At 43.1% G+C, this 18,265-nt stretch overlaps 1 protein-coding gene across 1 annotated transcript in view; it reads right to left on the bottom strand.

The window, feature by feature from the left end:
• Window positions 1-11,603, bottom strand: part of LOC148833596 (complement C3-like) — a 49,821-nt gene extending 38,218 nt beyond the window's left edge. Inside the window, exons 1-11 of the mRNA XM_088916285.1 lie at window positions 11,517-11,603; window positions 10,822-11,011; window positions 8,878-9,034; window positions 8,638-8,708; window positions 7,793-7,884; window positions 7,443-7,519; window positions 6,360-6,447; window positions 4,533-4,638; window positions 2,158-2,272; window positions 1,514-1,629; window positions 715-861 (exon numbers count right to left, since the gene is read on the bottom strand). Of these exons, the coding sequence (XP_088772411.1) occupies window positions 715-861; window positions 1,514-1,629; window positions 2,158-2,272; window positions 4,533-4,638; window positions 6,360-6,447; window positions 7,443-7,519; window positions 7,793-7,884; window positions 8,638-8,708; window positions 8,878-9,034; window positions 10,822-11,011; window positions 11,517-11,584 (1,227 nt within the window). The 5' untranslated portion in view covers window positions 11,585-11,603. The remainder of the gene's footprint in view (window positions 1-714; window positions 862-1,513; window positions 1,630-2,157; window positions 2,273-4,532; window positions 4,639-6,359; window positions 6,448-7,442; window positions 7,520-7,792; window positions 7,885-8,637; window positions 8,709-8,877; window positions 9,035-10,821; window positions 11,012-11,516) is intronic.
• Between the last annotated feature and the right edge of the window lie 6,662 nt (window positions 11,604-18,265).

Raw genomic sequence — 18,265 nt, 5'->3', positions numbered from 1 at the left:
TATTATCAAAATAACTAAACAAAATAGGTGTTAAGAATTAGTAGTGAGGACCCTATGCAGAAAACCAGGGCAAACCCCAAAAGGCGTAGTCAAAAGAACAATCCGAGGTCCGAAAGCAGTAGGTAAACTAGCCGGTGCCAAAGTATAAATAACCAGAGGCGGAGCCGTAATCCGTAAGGGAGCCGAGAGTCAAAACCAGAACGAGAGCAGAAGTACCAAAACTGAAACCGGGAGACGTACTGTAGATGGAGAACAAACCAGGGTCAGGAAGCCAAAAACCAAGTAGTAAATGTCAATTAGACTGGGAGCAGCTCTAGCCAGGAGGACCCTAATACTGAGCACAGAGGAGAGTATGAGGCGGCATTAAAAAGGCTGGGGAAAAGGGCTAATTGGGAACTGTGCTGGAATGTGAGGTGGAATGACAAGTCCTCCGGGGGGCGTGGCTTAACAGGAGGGGGTGTGTTTTGGAAGAGTCTCAGAGAGATACTAGGAAGGGGTTTCAGAGAGAAACAGATTTGGTTTTGAATAATGCTTTCTGGTGATTTCTGGCAGAAACTGTTTCGGAGCTGGAAAGCAGCTTACCTGCCTGACTGTTCTAAAAAGGGAGGCTGAGTTACAGCTCAAAGAGCAGCTTTGGCATTTGCTGTGTTATGGCTTTTTTGGCTTTTCTCACTCTGTGAAATAGAGAGGTTTCAGGCAGAAGCAGATACTCACGGTTATAGTTTTAACCCTGTCACTTCTTTGCATTCTCACAGAAATTTTGGCCATCCCATTGCTTTCTGTGATTGCCTCATTAGACCCTGGTTCCACCCTGATGGGGATGTTTTCAGCTGGGGACCCATCAGGATTTGTCACATAAACCTTTAGTTGGAAAGGGGCAGAGCAGAAGGTTGGGATCACATTGAAACTGCCCATGTCCCATGGGGACATGCTCCTCCAAAATGCACCACCTGCCAGAGAGTCACCCATCCATCCATTGTTTTTCTGCTTCATCCCAATTAAGGTCATGAGGGAGCCGGAGCCTATCCCAGGAAAGCCACAAACACAACAGGCAGGACACACCCTGGACAGACACCAGTTCAATTACCATTCACTTGAAACAACATGATTTAAAAAGGCATTATGCTGACAACCCTCAATAAGAAACTAGGCTTGGGAATGTTTATTGAGATGTTAGAACCCTTTGGCTGGGAAGTAGCAACCACCCCGCACAGTGAGCAGTTGACCAACTTGGAAAGAGGGATAAAGAAGGATTAAATCAAGTCAACGATATCACGGCGGATCATGAGTTCAGGTGAAGGAGGTGAGGGAGCTCTTGGATGCTGTTGTTCCTCTTAAAACAGCATGAGCTCCCTATGGCCCAATTTCCATTGAATTACTTTTTAATGCGATTGTATACATTATTAATTTAATCTGATTTACTGTCTTAATCTTAAGTGTCTTGGACAGTGACTTGTCCTTGTACTACTGAACACTAGTAAAAAGATTTAATGTAGACAACATCTGAACTTACAGTGACCGAAAAAAGCATGCCAGGCTTGAAGTACTTGATTGTCCTGGTGAAAAGGATTTTGTAAGGGGACGTAACAATTTTGATTCCTGTTTTTTCTGCTTGAACCATGTCACTGCCTACAAAAGAAGGAAAGGAGACATGATGCATCAGACATTTTCAGATACACAACTTCGGGCTGGATGCCAGAAAATATTGAATGGATACCATTATAAGCGGTACAAATATACCTAAAGGAGCAGGTCATTCATTCCTACTTTGCCTGTGTCCCTCAGCTCTTGTGCTGTGGCATGCTACAAGCCTACAGCACATTTGCATGTGATTAAAGGTAAGCAGTGCAATGTAATCATTTCAGAAGTCAATTCCAAATATGATCACTTGTAAAGTTCTCAACCTGGTCACTTACAGTATAAACTAGAATCACACAGACCCTTGAGTGCACGGACAACTCATCTCTCCACATCCTCACATTCGTGCGACTCTGGAGTAGGTGACTGAGTATGGGTGCACAGTGATATCTCTGGCCTACACAACTCTCACAGTGTGGGGGAAATGTTTCTTCAGCAACTCAGGAGCCCCTGCAGTGATTCCACTTGGTCTCATGAGTTACTGGATTAATAAAGGCCTAGTTCACAGAAAACACTCACCAGTTTCTGTGAATACTGTGGCTTTCACAAAGATGGAACACTCCACTATCTCTTTTACGTCCTTCACTTCCTTTGTGATATGCTCTTTTGTTAACGTAGCAGTGCCTTCTGCCAGCTTGAAGAAATGCATGAAATGGAGTGAGCATTAAGAATTCTGCATAATATTATACTTGCATCCTTATATATGCTGCACATACTGTAGCTTCAGTAATATTTACAACTGCAAGACAGCCACATGTCTTTCTGTTTTAAAGAACAGGAACCTTCAGAGGCGACTCTAAAGGTGATTAGATCTTCAAACACAAGAGCATTCTTTTTTACGGCTTTTGGGGTTAAATTTCAATTTCCTGAGTGAAGCCTTGTGACGCTCTCTGGGAAAGACAGGCTCGGAGTGAAAGACAGGCTTGAGATGGGTCTGTGAGTGAGACTCCTCATGGCGTGCTATGAACATAAGGGCCACAGAAGCAGGCTGCTACCTCAGTTCCTAAGCAATGGCACTTGGAATGCTCTGATCAGAATCTATTGACCTTGGAGTAAAGTCCCTTTGTGTCATATTATGGGCAGTGCATTCTAGTGTACTTAGGAGTCCCATCTCAAGTCACATGAATCTCACTGGCTTTCTTTTCCATGCCCTAATGACCCTTCAATTGTTTGTGCAGTGGATATAAAAAGTCTACACACCCTTATTGAAATTTCAGCCTTTGTTGATGTGAAGCTCTGATGTGATTGGTCTTGAACTCTGACAGGTCTTGAGCCTGTACATCAACAAAGGCTGAATTTTCAATAAGGGGGTGTCATTTTTTTTATATCCACTGTACGTTATTGTGCTGAATAATGTCTAAGTATTAAAGCTCTGCCAATCCTAACTTCATAACTTTGCACACACCCCTGCCGAGGTTGTCCTTCTAAACTCTTGTCATCTTTGTTTAGCTGAGAACGCTCTGTCCATGGTATTACACTAAGAGAGTGGTCTCTCGGCACTGTAATAAAGCCTATTAACTCCACCATTTTGTCTCTGGTGTCTGCATGAGGGTTGATCTAAACTTCTGTGCCTTTATTTGTCTGTGTGCCTTCTGGTGTAAGTGGAATTCCCAATTAGTGCTGTTTGGCTCTGGGGAACTGAATCCTGAGCTGTGTAGAGTACAGCCATGCTTCATGGAAAAATCTCCTGTATCAGAGGACCTGGGTTTCTCGTATGACTGAGCCTGCCATCTGGGAAATGGCACTGTAAATGCTTGGAAGCCATAAATGATCAGGACCAATGTCTAGCTGGGACAGTGAGAAGAGCACACATTTCTTATTGTCATCTTGCAAGGAGGAGAGTCCTCCAGGGTTAGATGCTCTCCTCTTACTAAGATGGCCAGTCACAGGCAACAAACCTAATGTACGAAGGTGAACTCCAGCAGTCACTGGAGCTGTGCCTCCTGCTCCAGTACATATAAACAGAGCATCACAGTAGGCATGAAATAGTCTCATGAGACATGAATTGCTGTAGCAGTAAAGAAAATAAAGGAATGCACTGCATTCTACACAGAAGCCTTAATAATGGTCAAATTGCTTGCCGTAAAGCAAACAGACTTATTCTCATTATATTAAAAGGTGTTGATTATTTTGATTTACCAGTCGGCACTCTACAAACAGTAGGTATGAACACCTGCAGTCTTTGCTTGGTGTGTGTGTGTGATCTGTGTGATCTGATCAGTCCATTGCAGGAGCTGGGTACATTTACAGCTGTTCCACCTGTTGGGTGGAAAAGGCCACAGAAGGTCTTCAAGTATTTGAGGAACTAAAATTGTTTTTTTTCTGAGCCTTACGAGATGCATGTGTACCTTCAGAATACAAAATATGCTGCTGGTAACAGTTTGTTGACATTAGCATCACCAGCTCCGAAGCATTTACACTTCCATTGATTAACATTTCCTTTCAAACCTGCCTTCTGCAATATTTAACCCTTGCATTTTAAGGTTCAATATTGTTTTTTTTCAAATATATAATATTTACAGGCTTCAGTTATTTTGTTCTGTGATGTCTTACTAAAAAAAAAGAATCACATCTGGCTGTTTCTCCTGTCATTATCCTATTTCCGGGGAATAATTCCCTATTCCTTGGCCATTATCGGATCACAGACAACTACAAAACAAAACAAGCACTTAAGAAAAAAAGAACATCATCTGCTTTCAAATTTGAGCCTTTTACGGAGTTTTAAAGCCCTAAAAAGGGAATGTAATTACTCAAACAATCAATAAAGTAACTGTTGGACATCTTGACAGGTCAAGAATGCATAGCTGGTCTTATTTGTAACGTACAATGTAAATATGAAGAGTGAGAACTAAAAGCAATGGAAACCACAGAACCAAAGAACTGTGAAAACGTACCTCCACTCTCTGCAGTGAGGAAGAGAAGGTGTGACGTTTTCTCTGATGGTCTTCATAACCAAACACCACGTAGGCTGAGCCCTTCACCTCCTCTCCATACACATAACTGGAATAACCAGTAATTAAATTTGATATCCATTAAACCCACAGCAAGCGCATTGCTGATATCAGTATTGCTGACATCCCATATCAATATCAGATGTGCTTTTGAAGCTATTTCCAAAGTAAACCATTTAAGGTCTTTGAGACTGAAGAATGTGGACTCACATAAAATGATGTGGGTAATTGGTACAAATACTGAAGTTGCAATACAAGGGAAAGTTGTAGTGAAAAAAAACAGCTTATGCATTTGGTTCTTGTCATACATCTGTCATATCTGTCTTATCTGTCATACATGTAACAATCAAAGGATGGAAAATTATACCAAACATACTGGAGTTCCAGATATTAAATTTGCTTTTCATTTCAATGATTTCTATTCGCTTTTTGTAGAACAGACGATAGGCTGAGATGCGCAGTGTGTGCTGGACATGTGATTTCTCCTGCCTTGTGTACAGATCAAACAGAGGAATTTAGAAGGGAGGTCTGACATACTGCTTTAGATTTACTCACATTCCACTGAATTTTTAAATTTTGTTAAAGTGTTGTAAATGTAACGAAAGCGTTCTTCCCGGACCCTATGCAGAAGACACAATCCAGGGATGAGTGAGGAAAACACGGGGAAAAGGGCATGCAGGAGTCGGAAATGAAAACAGGGGGTGTGTCCATGGTGCGCAGGTGTTCAGGTGGGTGAGTCCGGGGCAAACAATCCAAAACAGAGTCCAATGGGAAATCCAAGAGGAGGCAAAAAGTCCAAAGCCAGGCAGTCCATCCAAGACGAGGACCAACAGGATTAAAAATCGGAGCAGCATCCAGTAGAGGGTCGAGGGGGAAAAGGGGGAAAGGGACCAGACACTCCAGATCCCGGACTCGCTTGGTACAGGAACCAATGCAGAGCCGGAAGAGAGTGGGCGTCTGGCTTACGTAGGGAGGCAGGAACAGGGGGCAGGTGCACAAAATCAACACGGAAGTGAAAGAGCTTAAGGGGGAGGGACTACAATGGTGACAGTAAATGAATGACAAACTGAAAGAAATAGTGCCAAATGAAGAATAAGGGAAAAAACTGATGGCATGCCTAATATTGTTGAAACGATAGCTGTAATAAATGCTGAGAGCAGCACCTTAAGGTGTGAGGAGAAGTTTCAGAGATTGATTGAATGCCTGATTCAAAACCGTAGTCAGAAAACAGTTCATAGCCAGTAGAGGTGGGAATACACAAAGGATATCCAGGAGTGTAGCCAAAGCACAAGAGACCAAAGCCAGAAAATAACCAAGTTGAGCGCAGAGAATATCCAAAGCAAAGTCACAACACAAGTGAGACCCATAGCTGAAAAGAGATGAACGAGAAACCAGACAACTGGAGGCAGGACTCTTTAAGTCTCTTTAAGACTGAGAGGCTATGAACGAGAAGACAGGTCTTAAATGTCCCGTAGGTTCTGATTTAAAAGAGGACAGGTAGGACAGATTTCCTGCCGGTTCACGTTGTTATGGTCCTAAACTGATTGATAGGTGGAGCAGCAGAAACATTGGTCATCATGGTTGCCTGGACTCATCTTCTAGCAGTCTGTTGTGAGTGAGTGAGAATAACAATAGCCATATATACAAGCATGCATACACTCTGTATCTTCTACACTGACTGAAGAGAAGAAGTAATAATGTATCAAAAACGGTTGCTCTCTACCCTGGATTGTGGATGTACTAGACCAGACTGCAGTCATCTGTACTCACCTGGCACTGATTTCTACCACAAGACTCTTGTCATCAACATGGAAGAACTTCTTTCTGGGGTTCAGAATCACTTCAAAGGCTGGCAGCACTGAAAACAAGCAGCGGTGTCTTATTCATTTGTGCAGAAGGCATTAGAATTTCCCACAAGTCAAAGCAACGACCTGACTTCCTGTCTGTACAGTATGAGTTTTAGCTTGCAGGTAACAACTTTTGTGCTGTGTAGATTTTTGCCTTCTCTTAATCTCTGCTGAGAAGAGAAGTGGTGAGATCAGTTTGATATCAGATGTTATGATTATTTGATAACTCTGATAACAGAGTTATGATTATTCGCAAATGCCAATTTGTTTTTCTTATTAGGACTTTCAGACTGTGAAGGAACCTGACACGCTCTCAACCATCTAAGAAACTACCCTAATTCAAAATGTCCAGTAAAGTTCCAACTAAAAATGGGGACCCCAGTCCTGGTCCTGGGGAACCAGTATCTGTACAGGATATTAATCCAGTGGGAAGAACCTGAATTGGTTCATTATTGTGGTAATTGGACCATCTTAACAGCCTCTCCCTGTTCTTCAGATGCTGCTGACTCAAAGGAAGATATGTGAATTCCTTACACACTGTTTAAAAGACATTTTTATTTTAATGGTTGTTTGCTACCTGATTACCACACTGTAACCTGAAGGATTAGGTCTAGTCCTGGAGATCTGATGTATCTGTGGGTATGCTAAGCAGTAGCACGTAAAGGTCTTGGAGGAGCAGTTAAACTGGTCCAGGTAAGCCAAAAAAAACGACTAGTTGAACTTATTAAGAGCTGAGGTGAGACAAAAACTTGGAGATCCACCAGCCTTCCGGGACTACTAAGGACCTCAAGAAAGAGAAAACTGGGAATTGCAAGAGTCAAAGTCTGCTTAAACCTGACCAGTTAAACATGCTGCCACTTAGACAATCCTAATCACTACAGGTATAGTAGTGATGATATCACCTGCACTCAGACTGATGATGTCTGGATGACAGGGCTCCAACTGCATTCTTGTAAAACGTCTGGGTCGCAAATGCCCAACATACTGGGAGTCAGAATCCCCTTACCATGTTCTTTGACTTGGAATTCAGTAATAAACGTGCTGTGTGTATCCAATTTCGCTATCAGCTGCCAGGTCCCCTCACTGGAACAAAGGCAAAACAACACCAACATTCAGACAAGCTTCTTGTGCCAATCTCTGATTTGTAACTTTTCTTCAGATTGCAGTTAAAAATGTATCATTACAGTTACAATTTCAATATGTTAAACTGACTTTCATAGGGTAGTCCTTTATAATTACAAGTTTAGTTGTATAAGGGACATGACTTTTGTAGAGTAATCCGTTACAGTTACAAGTTACTTGTGCAAAGAATTATCTTTTTAAAGAAATCCATTATAGTTCCAAATTACGACTTACTTGACCACCTCTGGCAGTTTGTAGTTTGTTGTGAGAATTCCATTCTTAACATTCCCATGAAGCACTGAGTTAATCACAATGCCTTGAGGATTCTGTGTTCAAAATCAGGAGACAAAATCAGAATCTCTATAGCAGCTTTGGGTACTCCACCGTTACACGCCATATGATAAGTGATCTTATCTTAAAAGCGATCTTATCTTAAAAAAAATAATAATGAAAGGGCAGAGCAGTGGCTCTGTGGCTGGAAGGCTGTCAGTTCAAATCCTGCGGCAGGCAGAGGAATCCTATTCCATTGGACCCCTGAGCAAGGCCCTTAACCCTAACTGCTCTAGGGATGCTGTATAAATCGCTGACCCTGTGCTCTGACCCCCAGCTTCTCTCCCTGTCTGTGTGTCTCATGGAGAGCAAGCTGGGATCTGCGAAAAGACAAATTCCTAATGCAAGAAATTGTATAGGGCCAATAAAGTGGCCTTATCTTATACAGTATAGCAATAAGTGGAGTAAAAACACAAACTGATATTTAAGAGGAGTTAGAATATGTTTCCTATTCTCCCAAAAGTAATTAGTGATCTGAAAAGATTAAAAAATGTCTATCATTTTCTGAAGAGCTTTACCAGCATGTATCTTGCAATATATTCTCCCTCCTCAGGATAGAAGGTCATCTGTGTCTTTAGCCTAGTTATGACCTTTAACCTCTCCCAGAAGTGGCACCTGTTGGACCACACGTTTTGGTTTAATGAACACTAGGCTGTCTTAATCATTCGACACTGTGCTAAATGTCCAGGATTATCCAAATCGTCTTTTTCTTTTTCTGCATGTTTTGAGATCTCTGCTGAACTCCTCACCTTAAACTCGATGGTCACTGAACTATCGATGGCAGTGGCTGCTGTTGAGGTGACAAAGGCTCTGTACATCACTGCAGCAGAAAGAGACAGAAGTTCACCTTCATGTTAAAGAGTTTTGGGAACCTTTGAGATGAAAAGCCCTTTATAAACGTTAGGACCTAGTATTACTTTGATCATTGCATTACTTGAATGAAAGTGAGTTTTTATTATTAAATTCGGATGGAAACGAACAGAACTTACCTGTGTCAGTGGGGTTGTATATGGGTTTGTCTGTCTGCAAAAAGACGTACCCAGGTTGGAAGGACAACAATACAACAGATTCTACTATGTTTCCATTAAAATCGGCTGACAGATAAGCATAGTGATTGGTATCCCTTTGAAGATTTTTAGAGGGGATCTAGAAGAAAAAAAAGCATTGCAATGACAGGGATAGGAAAGTCAGTTCCCTGAGCTCCTTGGGGTTGAAGATATCTGGATTCACTTGTGGCCTCCATTTCAAAGACTGCTTCCATACTGTACTCTACTTAAAGGTATTTTTTATTTTGATAAACATAAGCAGAATAACTAGTGTTTTTGTATGATTGCTAATAAAAAAGTGACTCCTTGTGAGAAGGTAGGAGCTTCAGACAAGATGTAGTTCAGACAAGACTTTCTATTTCCCTAAAAGCTGCGGGGAATGACCTGCTATCCTCAGGCACCAAACCAATTGGTCAAGTGAATGCAGATGGCAGGTCATTCCCCTACGTTTTCCAGGAAATTTAGTTCAAACAAGTTCAGACAAGAGTATGAATTATACTTCAATCAGTGCAGCAGGTCTAACAAGTCTTTTCAGATCAGTAGTGTCAGTAGTGCCCAAACTTAGGCCGAGAGCTGGACCCTGTGCGTGGCCGGAAAGGTGGTTGGACGAAAATCCAAAAACGAAGCGACGTTATCCACATCGTTAGACAAGGTCGTTCTCAAAAGGTCGAGAGAAAATCAGAATCGAAGGGTTGAGCAGCTCTAGCTGAGAAAGCGTCTCAATGGTGAGCAGGGACGGATTGAGGAGAGAGGAGCATGGTGTCAATCAGTGCACAAGTACAGTATGTGCGGTGCGGAGTGCGCGTGGGTATGTGGTGATGCCAGCGTCCTCACGTGCCATTTGTGACAAGCAGCACCTGAAGTCCTGTTAAGATGCTCCAAATAAGTTAAATCATTTAGAGGTATGCAGGGTGCTGACTCATTTGGGGCGAGGAACGCAAAAAGGGGAGAAGGTTTGCTCTGGGCCCAGCAGCTACTGCTGAATAATGCACAATTCAGGTGTGTCGGCAAAAAGTCCACCTGTATTGCTCAGATGATCAAGTGGGCATACGGTGGTAGCTAGCTGGTCGTAAGGTCCCACTTCAGACTAGACTTCAGGCAGAATTCTATCTTTATGTACGGGCTCATCCCCTGTCTCGGAGCTTCTGGAAAAGTTTAAGTCCCAAGGTTCGGACAACAAGTGTGGCAACCACGTGATTCTGTTGTCAGTCATCCAGGTTAGTTCAGCAGACAGCGGGGGTGATGCATCGCTTTTTTAACTGGGGAAAATATAGTTGCTGATTGGTCAAGAAATACAGGGTGGAGTGGGTACCCACACCCTGCAGGTCCCTGATTGGTTGGTCATCTTGTTGGATGACTGACCATACCCTGTGACTTTTAGGTTTATCTCTATGTCCCTCTGCTGGACATCCAGGCACCAGCAGTAAACATTCATCTTAAAGGAGTATTGATATTGGATCTGGACACTCCTGGGAAAGATTCGTATCCAAAAGATAAGCTCATCTCCCTCACTTGCTCACACACAAAGACCTCAGGGCATCCTGTGGCTGGGAACACAGAGAGGGGCCTCTTTCACTACATTCCTGTTACAGGTAACAGGCTGTTTGATCCAGGAACACAAAGATATGACTTAGAAATACTTCATATCATTTCATTCTACATGAAATAAGAGTTGTTTCTACATACTACATACCCGGTTCTAAAAGACATGTATTTGAATCCAATGAGACATTCACAATCTGTAAGATTAGCTTGTACTCATTAAAACTGCTTAATCAGATACTGGAGACAGGCATGTTTTACATTTACACATGTTTCCATGGCAAATGACAAAGATATGAAATGACAAATGAACATTGAGAGGAAGCAAGTGTACATTGATCTTACTCTTAAAGCCTTGAGCGCCTGATGTTTGTTGTTTGAATTCAATTCCACAGTTGTCTCACTTAGACTTTGTCGGCCAGGGAAGCCTTGAGCCTTGATTGTCACATGAATTGTATCGCTGGTGCCCTGTGCCTCAAGGAACACATTTTCAGGACTATCCAGGCGAAAGAGGTTTGGAGCCATCAGTATGTACCTGCAAAGAGAAAAAAACTTTATTTTAAGGGATGTGTTTCACATCTCTCCCTTCAACCCATTCAGCTCCCTAACTCTACCCCTCATTAAAGGGATGTAGGAACAGCCCCCTCCTTACAGACAGCTGTCATTCTCAGCCAGCTGAGTTACCCCACGAAAAAACTCTCTATCTGAAACACATCTTTTCTCTACCCACCTTTGGGTTTGACTGAACTTCTGAAATCCCATTACACAAGACTCTGACACACTTATGAAAACACATACTTGAAGCAGTAGAGATCCAATTCCAACTGTTATTGTGATGTGCTGTCAACCCTATCCCACAAAGAGCTTCAGCATCTTCAATGATCACATAAAAAACAGAGATGCTGTGAACAGAGTCTGCAAATATAAACTATGACAAAGGTAGCCCTGCAGTCCACAGTCCAGAATATGCAGCCAAGATATTAAGCATTTTAAAAAGCTTATGAACAGAGAGCCGAGGTTGCACAGAAATCCACACTCACAAGGGTTCACCCAGAGAAAGCCCGAAGAAAGATACCAGTAGGACAAGACTGAGCCAGACCCCAGCCATCCTGTCAGTGTGTCAGTCAGATGTCAAGTGTGTGCAGATTCAGGCTCACTTCAAATAAATACCCACCAGATCAATACACTGTTAATCTGTAATTGCTCTGCAGACCTCCAGCAGGGAGGGGGGGGGGGGGGGGGAGGGTCACACAGCTTGGCAGACCTCCAGACTCCTTGTCTTTTTAATAATAATAATAATAATAATTGCTTACACATATAGCACTTTTCTGGACACTCCACTCAAAGCACTTTACAGGTAATGGGGACTCCCCTCCACCACCACCAATGTGCAGCAGCCACCTGGATGATGCAACAGCAGCCATAGTGTGCCAGAACACTCACCACACATCAGCAGGAAGGAGAGCAGAGTAACGAATCCAATTCATAGATGGGGATTATTAGGAGGCCATGATTGATAAGGACCAATGGGAAATTTGGCCAGGACACCGGGGTTACACCCCTACTCTTTTCGAGAAATGCCCTGGGATTTTTAATGACCACAGAGGGTCAGGACCTCAGTTTTACGTCTCATCCAAAGGATGGTGCCTGTTTACAGTATAGTGTCTCCATCACCATACTGGGGCATTAGGGCCCACATGGACCACAGGGTGAGCACCCCCCGGTGGCCCCACTAACACCTCTTTCAGCAGCAACCTTAGTTTTTCCTAGGAGGTCTCCCATCCAGGTACTGACTAAGCTCACACCTGCTTAGCATCAATGTGTTGCCAGTTGTGAGCTGCAGAGTGATATGGCTGCTGGCCATATCATTTTTTTGCTGAAATTCCTGTAGGTAACAAAATTTACTCTAATGTTTTATCTCTAGATTATGCTATAGAAAACGGGAGCTTGCAGAATCATTACCTTTGTAATGTTGGTTTGCAATCTGCTTACCTGTTGAGGAAGCCTTCTTATTTAGCTATGAATAGCACCTCCAGTGATAAAGCAGAAATGGCAGAAAGCAGAACTTCTAGTGATGGGTTGTTTACCCCATTAGACCCATTTTAAGTTGTTGCATTATAATTTCCTGCATCAGGCGTTGAGGTTCTGTGCATGTAGAAGGCAGATCTCTGCTCTGCACACAAAAAAAAAACTTTAAACGGGCAAAGGTTTCCCTGAAGGCAAATACACCCACATTCCTTATTTGAAGAGTTTGTTTAGACAGGAATTCAGCCAACACTGTCCCCTGAAAAGAAAAGTACTCATTTACAGGAAATAACATGTTTTTCCTTTCAGAAGATGATTTACTGTTACTGTTCCTTATGTTTCTAAGCTTATTTTAACTATAATTGGGTGTTTTTTAAAGAAGTTCGAAAAACGAGAGAAATCGCTGTTTCCAGTGATTAATGCAGAAACAAAGTAAAATGAAATTATTGTGAAGGCTTCAAGTCTTATTTTATGAGAGAACTATACACTATACAATAAGGTGGGGAGCTGCGTCGGCATGCGTAGGCTGCAAATGAACAAGTAATAGGTTTATTCCCTTCAGAAAAGAGAAGAGAGAAAACACAGGGTGTACACCTGAAAAAGGTTACACAGCCGAAACAATGTGTTTCCTTTTGTTCTCTTTTCAGCATGGAATAGACCTTTACTTGTTCCTATACAATAAAGCTGTCTCATCTGATTTCCCAGAAAATTGCTTTGCATCCAAACAGCCGTGTTTTACTTTGTTAGTTTTCACTAACCAATCGAGACATCTCATTGAGCTTCCTGAAGCTGTTGCAAAACCTCCAGTTTCTGTCCGGTTTCGGCACTGTCACGGAAGCCGGGGACTAGCCATGGAGAGAGACCGGCGAGACGGGAGGACCTATGTGTAGCGGTAGGAACGGAGCAAACGAGAGGGTTCATCCGGGCTCAAGGTCATTGGGTGGAGTAGGAATGAGACATGAGCCCTCAGGTAGTGGACATGGGGCGACCTGGTGAGGCGAGCCTCTCGACCACCGATCCCAATGCCGAGCGAGGAGGATAGGGAGACCCGTAAATATAAAGCCCCAGACACAAGACACACCAGAAGAACAAGTAAAGCACAGGGAAACTAGGAACAGGACAGAGCCTGAGCACCTTCTAGATGTGGAGGGCGTGACAGTGCCCCTCCCTTCAAGGGCGGCTCCTGACGCACAAAAATTAAATGAGCTGCACAGCACTGGGGGGAGGAAAAACCTAATTTAACTGAAAGGAAACCTCTGGGAGTCCAAAGCTGAGAGCTACCCCCTCCTCTGGGGTAAAAACCTTTATTGAGTAGAGTAAGGGGGGACCGGGTAGGGCTCCGGGGGAGCGAGACAAACAAAACAACAGACAAAACACGTACAGTAACAAAGCATGCACAACAAAAGATAAGCCCTGACGAAACAGGGGAACAAACACAACACATAAAAATGACACACAAAAAAATCGGGAGACCAGGGGGCTTGGAAGCCCAGAGCAGGGAGACAGCAGGCGTGGGAGCTGGGACGGGGAGACAGCAGGCGTGGGAGCCTGGGCGGACAAAACATGGAAAATAAAAAAAAAATCACACACAAAAATTAACCCTGACAGAACAGGGGGACGAGCAACAAGAACAAAACCAGGGAGACAAGGAACTAGAAGCCGGGTAGGCCAGAAAAACAAAAGCCAGGAAAGAAGAAAAGGGAGACAAGGAACAGAAGCCAGGGTGGCCAGGTCCAGTGCAGGCTCGGCATTCCGTCACAGAAGCTGGGGGCTAGCCGTGGAGAGAGACCGGCAAGACAGTAGGACCCTATGCGTAGCGGAAGCAGCAGAGGGAACGAGAGGGTTCGGTCCGGGCTAAAGGTAATGGGTGGAGTCGAAACGAGACATGAGCCCTCAGGTAGCAGACGTTGGGCGACCTGGTGAGGCGAGCCTCTCAACAGCCGATCCCGATACCGAGCGAGGAGGCTAGGGAGACCCGTAAATATAAAGCCCCAGACAACAAGACACACCGGAAGAACAAGTAAAGCACAGGGAAACTAGGAACAGGACAGAGCAGGAACGCCCTCTAGATGTGGAGGGCGTGACAGGCACTAGACAATGGGGCTGAACCAGGGGCTGTTGTCCTCTGACATCTCGATCCAGCATCTTTTCCACCTCCTGGTGTGCCTCCGAACGTTTAGCCTCTGGGATGTGGTAAGGTGGTGCTCTGACAACGACTCCGGGGGGCAGCTCAATATGATGATATGTCAAGAGTGTTGTGTGCACCCCGGTAGCGAACAGAAAACAGGAGCATTTCGATCTACAGTAGTAATGCTTTTGCTTCCTCAATTTCTTTTGGTATGAAGTACAGGCTCAGTGACCACAGCCTGGCCATAGAAACTGGGAGACACAGGAAGACCTGGCTGTCCAGAGAGGACAGGCTGTGCTCCCACTGCCAGCGGGGAGAAATAGAGACAGAGGTGCACTTCCTACTGCACTGTGACAGATACTCTGGGATTAGAGAATCATTCTTCCCTAAAGTTCCCACTCCTGCCAAAATCACAACAGGTCCCAATCCTACTGGGAGAGGGAGGAGGGAACTCAGTTGAACTGGCAGTCCAGTATGTGATCTCCTGTTACAGTCTGAGGAACAGTGAGTCCGTCTCCCAATAATGCTCCATATGTTTACAGTTTATGTAAATATTTTATGATATGTCTTTGTTATAAATGTCTGTAATGGCAAGACCTGGGCGGACAGGTGGCAGTGAAACAACAAAAGAACGGAGAAAATTCTTGCCAGGGTTTCTGTACATCTGTACATCGATGTGCTGGATTTTCTCCTTTGGTTGTGAGTGTGGCTGGTGAATTTGATCCCGAATCTTATAGGGACCCTGCCAGTGAGTGTATACAGTAACTCGCACTCTGGGGTGGACAGCAAGAGGAGCACCCGGTCCCTGGTTTTGTACCCGCTGGTCATAATTACGTTGCTGTCTGTTTGGTGCCTTCTTTGGATGTTCCTCCATGAGTGGCTTCAGGCGGGTGGGGTGACCCTGAAACTTAGTGATGTAGTCGAACAAGAATAAGAGGAGGGCCCATTTCTAGAGGGGGGATTTCCGAAATTCCAGAAAAATTATCCTGATATAATTAAAACCTAAAACTATTAATATACAGTATATTTGACCACCACTGATTAAACATTGTGTTTCCTTTCTTCTCTTTTCAGCATGGCATAGACCTTTTACTTGTTCCTTTGCAGCCTACGCCTGCGATGCAGCTCCCTACTTGAACTATTCTACCAATGGGTGACACCCGAAGAAGACTCCACAGCCGAAACGTTGTGTTTCCTTTCTTCTCTTTTCAATCAACCACTTATCATGTCAAGAAACCAGTTATCCTGTTTCCCTTTGATTGGTAAAATGCTGATTTATGTAATAAAGACACCTCTAACATCGTTTTGAACAGGGAGGAGGGCAGTTTATGTATTTCATATTTATATAGGTTCATCCATGAACCAATAAATATTATTTTAATATTTAACATACTGTGATACAGCATATATAAATTCATAAGATGTCAATATAGCATATACAATTTACAGTATTCTATTTTCTTATTAGAGAAAGAGTGTTAATTTCAATTGTGTTAAAAACTCTTATACCACTTCCAAAGTGGCTTGGGATTGAGCCCAGCTTTCTGATGTAGAACTCTGCCACTGAACTAAACTGTCACCCTGCCTGATCAATCTAAATTGAAAATCTTTCATTTTCCATTCCACTTCAAATAAACATTTGCTTCATTACATGTCAAATAAGCATTATATATAAATACATACTGTATGAACAACACACAATTAAAATGACTGTTGTTATAATTGCTTGCAGAGGATTATATTATTATTATTATATTATGACCCAAAAACTTGTTGCTGCAATTTTTGCAACTTTGTTGTAGTGAAAGTGTGGTTTCCTTACAGAAAAACACCTCATATAATGCAGCTCCAATCCATCTTATAGTATGCAACCGTAAGTCATTCTTTGAAAGTCATTCAAGTTCTGTTAGTATTACAGTATAGTATGATTCGGGAAAGCATTAATTGATTTATTAGACGTAATTTTTTTCAATCTTAAAACAAGATTGGGGACAGTGCAGTGGCACTGTAGCTAAGGATCTGTGCTTGTGGCTGGAAGGTTACTGGTTCAAATCCCATGGCTGGCAGAAGAATCCTACTTCCTTGGGCCCCTGAGCAAGGCCCTTAACCCCGGTTGCTCCAGGGGTGCTGTATAAATGACTGACCCTGTGCTCTGACCCCCAGCTTCTCTCCCTGTCTGTGTGTCTCATGGACAGCAAGCTGGGGTCTGTGAAAAGACAAATTCCTAATGTAAGAATTTGTTAATGGCCAATAAAGTGATCTAGTTCTTCTTCTACTGTATGTGACAGACATGGCTGATACATGGTACATTCACTGAGCCACCCAGTAGTTTTACAGAGTAGCGCAATCCTGCATCAGATTATTTGAAAAATGAATATCGTTACAGTACGCCTCATAGCACCTCGAGCATTCTAAGTAACTGCATATGTGTAGAACACAAGCACAGTGCCTATTGTGCCTATTGGGTAATGTGATCCCTGTCTTAATGATACCAGTGGATACTGTTTGAAAGGGATCAAAATGGGACTTCCAGTGACGTAGTAATAGAGATGGCGGCATAACTTTTTAGCTCCCGGTCACTGAGAGTAAAATTCAACTCTTTTGAGTGGGGCAAAGTCCAAGAAAGGTCTACCGAAACAAAAAGCAGAAGAACCTTCCGAAGTGAGAAGAGATGATGATGACCACGGCTCCCCAGAGAGAAAACATGGCGATGTCGAAAACGCGAGTGAAACCTTACGGGCGATTTACGGTATTGGGAAAGAAAGACATAGAGACTGGATCAAAAAATAATCCAGTCCAATATATTACTGGTGACCGAAACCAGATTTCAATATGTTTAATTAGATTCCTTACCCGCATTTACATAAATAATTTGGTTTAAAAGTATCAAAAATTTAAAATTGGAAAAACAGATCAGGGAATTTTGCTGGAAAAAATGTAACTCGATCCTTCATAACCCCAAAAATGAAATAGTCACGGCTTGGTTTGCCACAACCATGTTGGAGAGATTGTGGTAATAGAGACGCAGGGCATTCCCATGTATTTTGGCAATGTCCAAGAAGTCAATCTTATTGGGAAGACGTGTGGTCTCTGATTCAAGATATATTCCGTTTAGAAACTCCAAAGTCTTGTTCAGTTCTGTATCCGGGTAATCTGCCTGATGAGGTTGTGGAAAGAGATAAAATACAGTACATGCTCAAAGTATTCTTGGCAGCAAGTAAGAAAGCTATAACACGTAAATGGTTACAAAGAGACCCCCCCACACTTAAAGAAAATTGGATTGTTATTGTTTCAGAGATTTATGAAATGGAAAAATGAACCTTTCAGTTAAGACTCCAGAAGGACATTTTTGAGAGATACTAGGAGAGGTGGATTATTTTTAGAACTTAATGAGAATGACTTTATGCATTATACCCTCTGCAAAAGGTTTTGAGGTGGCTGGCAAATCTTTTTTTCTGGTTACCTTGGTATGTTAATCTATCCATCCATTTTCCCATGCGGGGTCGTAGGAAGAGCCAGAGCCTATCTTGGCAAGCAACGAGCGCAAGGCAGGGTACACCTTGGACGGGTATCAGTCCATCACAGGACAAGTGCCAGCCAATCATACATGGGGACAATCTGAAGGCTGCAGTAAAG

The sequence above is a fragment of the Atractosteus spatula genome, chromosome 5, assembly GCF_055471065.1.
Source record: "Atractosteus spatula isolate fAtrSpa1 chromosome 5, fAtrSpa1.hap1, whole genome shotgun sequence".
Classification (NCBI taxonomy): domain Eukaryota; kingdom Metazoa; phylum Chordata; class Actinopteri; order Semionotiformes; family Lepisosteidae; genus Atractosteus; species Atractosteus spatula.
This window is presented reverse-complemented; position numbering and strand designations above follow the sequence as displayed.